A 10,532-nucleotide genomic window follows, 5' to 3' on the forward strand; every position below is an offset into this window, starting at 1 on the left:
CTAATGTATTAATTCAATATCTATATTGTATCAATGCATTATTCCTACTGTATTAATGCATTATCTCTGTTGTATAAATCTATTATCATATGGTATCAAGGCACTATCTCTATTGTATAAATGCATTATCCCTATTATATCAGTTATCTCTCTTGTATAAATGTTTTATCTCTATTGTACAAATGCATTATTCCTACTGTATTAATGCATTATCTCTGTTGTATAAATCCATTATCATATGATATCAAAGCATTATCTCTATTGTACAAATGCATTATCCCTACTGTATTAATGCATTATCTCTATTGTACAAATGCATTATTCCTATTATATTAATGCATTATATCTATTGTATAAATGCATTATCCCTACTGTATTAATGCATTATCTCTATTGTATAAATCCATTATCATATGGTATCAATGCATTATCTCTATTGTACAAATGCATTATCCCTACTGTAGTAATGCATTATCTCTATTGTACAAATGCATTATTCCTGTTATATTAATGCATTATCTCTATTGTATAAATCCATTATCATATGGTATCAATGCATTATCTCTATTGTACAAATGCATTATCCCTACTGTAGTAATGCATTATCTCTATTGTATAAATCCATTATCATATGATATCAAGGCATGAATCGTATGAATGCATTATCCCTATTATATCAGTTATCTTTATTGTATACATGTTTTATCGCTATTGAATAAATGCATTATCCTATGGTATTAATGCTTTATCTCTATCAATGCTTTTATCTCTAATGTATAAATACATTATCTCTATTGTATAAATCCATTACACTATTGTATCAATGCATTATCGCTGTTGTATAAGTGCTTTATTTGTATTGTATCAATGCATTTTCTCTTTAAATGCATTATCTCTATTGTATAAGTGCATAATCTATATTGTATAAATGCATTATCCTATGGTTTAACTGCATTATCTCCGTGATGTAAATCTATTACACTATTGTATCATTGCATTACCTATATTGTATGAATTGCTTTATTGCTTTATCCTATGGTCTAAATGCACTGTCCTTTTATATGAATCAATTCTTCTACTGTATAAACAAATGCATGTTCCTACATATGTTTTGTCTTTCAGGTAGAACCCCAAAAAAATATTTTTGTAATGCATTTTCTTTCAAAATATTTTATTTAATAAAAATACAAGCAAATAAGAACAGTATCAGTAAAATGCACATGTTTTAATTTTATTTAAAAAATAAAGTTGACTGCAGAGTATATGTAATTAGAATGCTATGCTTCAGTGCAACTCAGACTATGTTGAAAGGTCATTAAGAGTCATTTAGATTATTATTTTGCCAAAGCAGAAAAGCTGTATATTTCTATAGTAATGAGGAATAGAATCTGCAGAAAATAAAAGCTGATTTTATTTTAATAGAGACAGAATTTAATCTCTGGGCTGATTTCAGGCTGAACCCTCCAGAGCCTGGCGATCGACGATGTCCATGGCTCTCTTCGCCCACCTGAAGCTGGGGTGGGCGCAGATCCGAGCGGGCTTCTTCGTCACAAAACTGCAGAACAGAACAGAACCGGGTCAGTACGATTACAGTTACAGACACTGTACAGCTCACTGCTACACTCAGCATCACTACTGAAATAACTGAACCCACAGCAACAACATTATAACTGACTAAATACCAGACACTAGGTAGTTCCTGTGGTATAGGTGTGGGTTTCTAAGGTGTTTTCTAATGTTTTTTGTAGGAGGTTATTGTATTGATGGGTTGGTTGCTAAGGTGTTGCTATACCTTAGGTACTGTTATTTGCCAAAGTGCTGCTACACTCAAAAAAATTATGTGAAAATTTACTTTAAAAAAGCAGAACGTTTTTAAGTAAATCTTCAGCATCATTTTTTCAATGTAGGTGGTTGATAAGGTATAGTTCTTGGTTACTAAGGTGCTACTAAAATACAGGCTATACTAGGTGGTTGCTAAGGTGTTTATAAGTGGTTCCTAGGGTGTTGCTGTGTTGCTAAGCTTTTGCTGGCTGGTTACTATGTCAGTGGGTTGATTGCTAGTACCTTATGTGTTGTTATTTGCTAAAGTGCTAATAGGTGGTTGCTAAGATGTAGTTGTTGGTTACTAAGGTGTTATAAGGTGCTAAAATACAGGTATTGGTTCCTTAGCTGTTGCTGGGCGGTTCCTATTTTAATGAGTTAATTGCTAAGGTGTTGCTAGGTGGTTGCTACAGTATCGGTGTTGGCTGCTAAAGTGTCATTTGTGGTTGCTAAGCTGTTGCTAAGTGGTTGATAAAGGCTTGCTAGGTAGTTGCTAATGTGTTCATAAGTAGTTCCTTAGGTGTTGTTATTTGTTAAGTGCTGCTAGGTGGTTGATTAGGTATAGTTCTTGGCTACTAAGGTGTTGCTAAAATACAGGTATTGGTTGCTTTGCTGTTGCTGGGTGGTGTCTATGTTAGTGAGTTGATTGCTGAGGTATATACTTAATATATGTTAGCTGTTGGTTGCTATGGTGTTGCCAGGCAGTTGCTAAAAGGTTACTAAGGTGTTGATAGATGTTTCTGTGGTATAGATGTTGGCCGCTAAGCTATTGCTGGTTGGATGTGGTTTTAATGGGTTGGTTGTTGGTGTGTTACTATGCCATAGGTATTGTTGTTTGCTTAAGTGCTGCTAGGTGGTTGCTAAGGTATAGGTGTTGGTTACTAATGTGTTATTAGGTGGTTGCTATGTTAGTGGGTTGATTGATAGATGTATAGACTTGATTAATTTTAGCTGTTGGCTGCTATGGTGTTGCCAGGCTGTTGCTAAAAGGTTGCTAAGGTGTTGACAGATGGTGGCACGGTTAATGGGTTGATGGCTGAGATGTTGCTAAACTTTGGCTGTTGGTTGCTAAGGTGTTGCTAGGTGGTTGTTGAGGTATTGTTTGAGTAAAGAGAAAAGCCTACATGACTCCAGCTCTTGGACAGTCAGGTCTGGTTTCCTCATAAGAGGTAATGGAGGCGACGGGGATCGGCTTCAGGAAGAACTCAAAACAGCATTCCTTTGGTGTTTTTGAATCTGTGGGAACATAATAGTTATAATGGTCATCATCAGCACTTTACCTCATAAAGACACAGAGAAAATACCAATAACCCAATATTACACCATGCATGTGTATTGAGATGCTCATTGCTATCTCTCAACCCGCCAACAGTCTATTTTCACTCCTTCCTCCTGTCTGGTTTAAACAGCAGCAGATCTTCTGAATATATCTACACTGATTGGCGTGGTGTTCTGGAAATGAGGTGTGTTCAGGTAAATTTCTGGCGTATTGCTATCTTGGCAGTGGAAAACACAGGTTCACCACCTAAAACCTAGACAGACGTTAAAGTAAAAAACATATTCTAGTTTGTTTAACACTTTTTGTTTACTAAATAATTCCCCATGTGTTCCTGTATAGCCATAATGTCTAGATAGATAGATAGATAGATAGATAGATAGATAGATAGATAGATAGATAGATAGATAGATAGATAGATAGATAGATAGATAGATAGATAGGAAGGAAATGGGTGCATAGGAAATAGGTAGGTAGGTAGTTAGATAACCGGGTAGGTAGGTAGGTAGATAGATAGATAGATAGATAGATAGATAGATAGATAGATAGATAGATAGATAGATAGATAGATAGATAGATAGATAGATAGATAGATAGATAGATAGATAGATAGATAGGTAAGTAGGTAGGTTGGTGTAGGTAGGTAGGTAGGTAGATATGTAAGTAGATAGATAGGAAGGAAATAGGTAGGTAGATAGTTAGATAAGCAGCTAGGTAGATAGATAGGTAAGTATGTGGGTAAGTAAATAGATAGATAGATAGATAGATAGATAGATAGATAGATAGATAGATAGATAGATAGATAGATGGGTAGATGGGTAGGTAGGTAGATAGATATGTTTATTTTACAATAAAAATATATATATAATTAATAATTTAATATAAATTAAATATAATTTAATAGAATGTAATGTAAGGAGAAGTCAGTGTTGGTTTTATTTTGGAATAGAGTCAGGAATGCCCCGGGTCTCCAGGAACATTCTGTAAAACATCCATAATTTGCTGCTACATGACGTCAGCCTGCAGTCTCAACCTCAACCTCACAGCCTGGGAAAATACAGAGTACCAGCCTGTACCTGATACTGGAGTCTTTCTACATGTGTTTAATTAAGCCATTAAACATGACAGGGAGTGCTGTAACCTAATATCAAAAACCTTGCAATTATACCACAGTTCCATTATCACTGTTTATTAAAAGATTTTAAAGAGTTAAAGAGGAGGAGAAAATAGGATCTGTTTGGTTATAAAAACTCTGGCAGTTAAAATAGTTCCATTGCTCCTCTGATTGTTTGTAGCTGCACTGTTTGGTTTGTAAGCGCTGCATTGTTGCTAGATTACCTGTATGTGGAGTAATGAATGGAGAGCTTCGGTTACAGTGCATTACCGGCTGATAACGGCACTCATAGAACGCCTCTCAGCCAATCACATCGCAGGGTAGGAACTAACTGTGGTATAATAGTTTATATAGTATTGTATACGGCAGCCATCACCCCCAAAAGATTACATCATAAGGACAAAAGTGTTAGTCACTGTTTCTTGCTGAAGGCTTTTTAGGTGATTGCTCAGGTGTTGATAAGTGGTTTCTAATGTGTTCCTGTGGTATAGGTGTCGATTGCTAAGATGTTGCTTGTGGTTGCTGAGCTGTTGCTGGCTGGTTATTGTGTTAATGAGTTGGTTGCTAACGTGTTACTATGCCTTAGGTTTTGTTTGCTAAGCTGTTGCTTCTGAAATAAAGGGTAATAACAAAGAGTTTATCCTGCTTTTGTACTGTCTAGAGAAGACTTTCTAATGAGTTCATCACTACACACCTCCAAACTTCATGTAGCTTCAGTGTTCATCACTACACACCTCCAAACTTCATGTAGCTTCAGAGTTCATCATCACTACACACCTCCAAACTTCATGTAGCTTCAGAGTTCATCACTACACACCTCCAAACTTCATGTAGCTTCAGAGTTCATCATCACTACACACCTCCAAACTTCATGTAGCTTCAGAGTTCATCACTACACACCTCCAAACTTCATGTAGCTTCAGAGTTCATCACTACACACCTCCAAACTCCATGTAGCTTCAGAGTTCATCACTACACACTTCCAAACTTCATGTAGCTTCAGAGTTCATCACTACACACCTCCAAACTTCATGTAGCTTCAGAGTTCATCACTACACACTTCCAAACTTCATGTAGCTTCAGAGTTCATCATCACTACACACCTCCAAACTTAATGTAGCTCCAGAGTTCATCACTACACACCTCCAAACTTAATGTAGCTTCAGAGTTCATCACTACACACCTCCAAACTTCATGTAGCTTCAGAGTTCATCACTACACACCTCCAAACTTCATGTAGCTTCAGAGTTCATCACTACACACTTCCAAACTTCATGTAGCTTCAGAGTTCATCATCACTACACACCTCCAAACTTCATGTAGCTTCAGAGTTCATCACTACACACCTCCAAACTTCATGTAGCTTCAGAGTTCATCACTACACACCTCCAAACTTCATGTAGCTTCAGAGTTCATCATCACTACACACCTCCAAACTTAATGTAGCTCCAGAGTTCATCACTACACACTTCCAAACTTCATGTAGCTTCAGAGTTCATCATCACTACACACCTCCAAACTTAATGTAGCTCCAGAGTTCATCACTACACACCTCCAAACTTAATGTAGCTTCAGAGTTCATCACTACACACCTCCAAACTTCAAGTAGCTCCAGAGTTCATCACTACACACCTCCAAACTTCATGTAGCTTCAGAGTTCATCACTACACACCTCCAAACTTCATGTAGCTTCAGAGTTCATCACTACACACCTCCAAACTTCATGTAGCTTCAGAGTTCATCACTACACACTTCCAAACTTCATGTAGCTTCAGAGTTCATCATCACTACACACCTCCAAACTTCATGTAGCTTCAGAGTTCATCACTACACACCTCCAAACTTCATGTAGCTTCAGAGTTCATCACTACACACCTCCAAACTTCATGTAGCTTCAGAGTTCATCACTACACACTTCCAAACTTCATGTAGCTTCAGAGTTCATCATCACTACACACCTCCAAACTTAATGTAGCTCCAGAGTTCATCACTACACACCTCCAAACTTAATGTAGCTTCAGAGTTCATCACTACACACCTCCAAACTTCAAGTAGCTCCAGAGTTCATCACTACACACCTCCAAACTTCATGTAGCTTCAGAGTTCATCACTACACACCTCCAAACTTCATGTAGCTTCAGAGTTCATCACTACACACCTCCAAACTTCATGTAGCTTCAGAGTTCATCACTACACACTTCCAAACTTCATGTAGCTTCAGAGTTCATCATCACTACACACCTCCAACCTTCATGTAGCTTCAGAGTTCATCACTACACACCTCCAAACTTCATGTAGCTTCAGAGTTCATCACTACACACCTCCAAACTTCAAGTAGCTCCAGAGTTCATCATCACTACACACCTCCAAACTTCATGTAGCTTCAGAGTTCATCACTACACACCTCCAAACTTCATGTAGCTTCAGAGTTCATCACTACACACCTCCAAGGGCGTAGGAGCGGCTTTGATATTGGGGGGGACACATTTGCTAATATGAACCAAAGCCCACCCTATAGTTTCATTTGCGGAATTACTTTTAATCCTAAATAATCCTTTTTTTCTGTGTTCTGTATTTATTATTAGTTACATCCAAATAAAGGTAATTTTACAACCTAAACATGTTACTCCACATTACATTTACTGTTGCTAGAAAAAATTATACGTGAAAGGTCTGAATTATATACATATGACAAAACATGATCAGTTATCAGCTAATATTTAAAATAATATAACAGATTTGATTATTATTATTATTAAGTATGTATTGTATGTTGTATATTTACATTTTCCTCAAACTGACTAGCATTGTGTCCCACACTTTGAATTGTTTCTACTGAAAACACTTCGTATGATGGTGTCCTTTTATGAAAAAGAATGTAACTTTACGTTTCATAGGGATTTTTGTCAGAAGTTAATATAAACGTTAGACGTCAGGACATGTGTTCTTACTGTAAACTACAAATGAACAGAAGTCAGATTAGATCAGTGTTTCTTAACCCTGTTCTTACATATTCTACTGCATACTCCCACTGTTCTGCATATTGTAGAGCTTCCTCTGCTTTAAATGCACTTAATAAAGTAAGTGATGGTATGATGTGTCTAATACACTGCTGGACATACATAATGATTGATTTATGATCCATAGGGGGCTAAGAGATTTTAACAGGTAAACTCAGTAAAGGACTGTTTATTAGCTAATCAGTTGGATCTGGTGGAAAACACAATTTTAAGGGCAGTGATCAGGGTTAAGAAACTGCTTTAAACTACCAACATTACCCAGTGTTGTACTAAATTCTGTCTATCCCCTACATCCAGCTCCTAGCTGACTGAGTTATATAAATGAATGAAAATTAAATAGTTATTAGCTAGTCAGGTACAGGGTGAGCTGAACATTATATAGTTTTGTTTTTCTTAAACTAAGCTAATTCCAAAGTTAAGCTAACTGACTGTCACAGGCTGTATTTTATTAAGCGCAGAGTTGGTGTGTTTTGATTAGTGCATTTTTAACCAGCTATCAGAAACATAGCAGTTTACATGGTTTACATGGTTAGCCTATCGTTACCTTTCTGATAGAAAAATCGCTGTATATTCATACCTGGTTTAAAATCATCTGCTGCATCCCGATCGCGCTGCTTAATCTCACAGCGGGGGAGGGGTATATATGGTATATGGCATATTGTATATGGTATACTGTGTATACTGTATATGGTATACTGTATATACTGTATATGGTATACTGTATATACTGTATATGGTATATGGCATATTGTATATGGTATACTGTGTATACTGTATATGGTATACTGTATATACTGTATATGGTATACTGTATATATTGTATATGGTATACTGTATATACTGTATATGGTATATGGCATATTGTATATGGTATACTGTGTATACTGTATATGGTATACTGTATATACTGTATATGGTATACTGTATATACTGTATATGGTATACTGTATATACTGTATATGGTATACTGTATATACTGTATATGGTATATGGCATATTGTATATGGTATACTGTATATACTGTATGGAGTATACTGTAAAATGGTATCATCACTGTCATGCAAAACAGTTGAAAAATAATTTTCTCCATTCTTTATACGTCAGAATTTCATGATAAAAGAACTAATTATAATTACTGTATTTTTTGTAGATATATATTTTTAAACACACATTTTTGTCTTAAGAACAAAAATGAGTTCTTCTGAAGATTCAGGTCAGAAAAAGTCATTTTTTCAATTTAAATTCCAGCAATTTTACACTATTTAAAAATAATCCAATAGAATTGCCTCCATTTGACTTGAACTGAATTTTTTATATATTAAATACATATACATTTTTGTTTATTTGTGCTGTCAACATGCGATTAATCTGGAAAATGAAACATTTGACCAGGTTTGATTCATGATTAATCACAGAATATTGATCATTTTTAAAGCAATTGATGACAGTAATATAAATAAAATTTCACTTTGCTTATATTTAAAATCATTTTTTTTTCAATTGGAAATCCACCAATCCTTTTTTTTTACTTAAGTCTTAAGAAGATGTGATTAGGTCTTAATTTTTTTGTTTATTCGTTCTTTTATTCATGTTAATATATATATATATTTTTTTTTACATATTTTTTGGATATCTTAGGTCTTATTTTTTTTCATTCTTTTATTCATTTTAATAACTTTTTTTTACATATTTTTTGGATGATCAAAATACTATAAAAATGATTTGATGACTATATATATACACATACAGTACAGGCCAAACGTTTGAACACAGCTTCTCATTTAAATAGTCATGAAAATAAAGAAAACGCATTGAAAAAGAGAAGGTGTGTCCAAACCTCGGTCCTGTGCTTTAAATAAAATGAAAAAGGACGAAAGCAGCTGAGTGTATATCTTACTCTGTCCGGTCACGTATGACTGCAGGCAGATGACCCCCAGCAGGGTCAGCAGGGCGGCGCAGTGCAGGCTCCTCATGGCTCCTCAGGTGATGGTGCGGTGAGATCAGGGCTGATATGAGGGTTGTGGAGGTGAGCTGAAGATCTTTATCTGCAGTTCAGTAGAGAATGGGGTGGGGGGGAACTGCGGTTTGGGTGAGGGGACAAGAAGCTCGTAGGCGACTGAAATGTTCCACTTTCTCAAAGACAGAAAAATGCGCTGCTTCTACAGGAAACTGTGTGGTCTGAGACAGAAACAAAGACGAGCATCTCAGAACATCTCAGAACATCTCATCACTGACAACTGAGACACCTACCAACCAACCAACTGACAATACTAACAATACTGAAAATACTGACAATACTGACACTCCTGCTAATAAAAAAAAGTTTTAAGAATATTTTCCTGTTTAAAGAACCTTTACTTGATGTAATATTTCAAAAAATGGGGCCCTTTCTCTTTCATCAGTCCTTTCTTATATTGAAGATCTTCGTCACTCCATAAACGTTGGGTACAAAATGCTTCAGGCTCATTTAAGGTAAGTTAGGGTTGGGTAAAGGTAAGGTTAGGGTAAGATGAAGATAAGATAAAGGTAATGTAGGGTAAGGTAAAGGTAAGGTTAAGGTAATGTAAGGTAGGGTAGGGTAAAGGTAAGGTTAGGGTAAAATGAAGATAAGATAAAGGTAATGTAGGGTAGGGTAAAGGTAAGGTTAGGGTAAGTTAAAGGTAAGATAATGGTAAGGTAATGTAGGGTAAGGTAAAGACAAGGAAAGGTTAAGGTAATGTAAGGTAGGGTAGAGTAAAGGTAAGGTTAGGGTAAAATGAAGATAAGATAAAGGTAATGTAGGGTAGGGTAAAGGTAAGGTTAGGGTAAGTTAAAGGTAAGATAATGGTAAGGTAATGTAGGGTAAGGTAAAGGTAAGGTTTAGGTAATTTAAGGGAGGGTAGGGTACAAGGTAAGGTAAAGTAAAGGAAAGGTTAAGGTAATGTAAGGTAGGCTAAAGGTTAGGGTAAGGTAAAGGTAAGATAAGGGTAAGGTAATGTAGGGTAAGGTAAAGGTAAGGTTAAGGTAATTTAAGGGAGGGTAGGGTACAAGGTAAGGTTAGGGTAAGGTAAAGTAAAGGTAAGGTTAAGGTAATGTAAGGTAGGCTAAAGGTTAGGGTAAGGTAAAGGTAAGATAAGGGTAAGGTAATGTAGGGTAGGGTAAGGTAAAGGTAAGATAAAGGTAAGGGAAGGTCAGTTTATGGTAAGGTAAAGGTAAGATAAGGGTAAGGTAATGTAGAGTAGGGCAGGGTAAAGTAATGTAGTGTAAGGTAAGGTTAGGGTCAGGCAGGGCAGGATACGGTTAAGGTAAGGTAAGTTAGGAT

The 10,532-nt window shown here is 36.0% G+C and overlaps 1 protein-coding gene across 1 annotated transcript; it reads right to left on the minus strand.

The window, feature by feature from the left end:
- Positions 1–1,230: 1,230 nt before the first annotated feature.
- On the minus strand, positions 1,231–9,308 carry LOC111191233 (C-C motif chemokine 4 homolog). The gene is made up of 3 exons (XM_022665528.2): positions 9,129–9,308; positions 2,946–3,057; positions 1,231–1,555 (listed from the first exon to the last, which is right to left on the minus strand). The coding sequence occupies exons 1-3, from the start codon at positions 9,202–9,204 to the stop codon at positions 1,450–1,452; spliced, it is 294 nt and encodes a 97-aa protein (XP_022521249.1). The 5' UTR covers positions 9,205–9,308; the 3' UTR covers positions 1,231–1,449.
- Between the last annotated feature and the right edge of the window lie 1,224 nt (positions 9,309–10,532).

This window comes from Astyanax mexicanus, chromosome 8 (genome assembly GCF_023375975.1).
Source record: "Astyanax mexicanus isolate ESR-SI-001 chromosome 8, AstMex3_surface, whole genome shotgun sequence".
Lineage (NCBI taxonomy): Eukaryota > Metazoa > Chordata > Actinopteri > Characiformes > Acestrorhamphidae > Astyanax > Astyanax mexicanus.

Bases quoted from the DNA above. Each gene is read 5' to 3' on its own strand.
- LOC111191233 (XM_022665528.2), bottom strand. From the start codon at position 9,204: ATGAGGAGCCTGCACTGCGCCGCCCTGCTGACCCTGCTGGGGGTCATC. The intron at 3,058-9,128 runs GTAAGATATACA...ATGTTCCCACAG, and splicing joins GTCATACGTGACCGGACAGA to ATTCAAAAACACCAAAGGAA. The intron at 1,556-2,945 runs GTAGGCTTTTCT...TCTGTTCTGCAG, and splicing joins TGTCCAAGAGCTGGAGTCAT to TTTTGTGACGAAGAAGCCCG.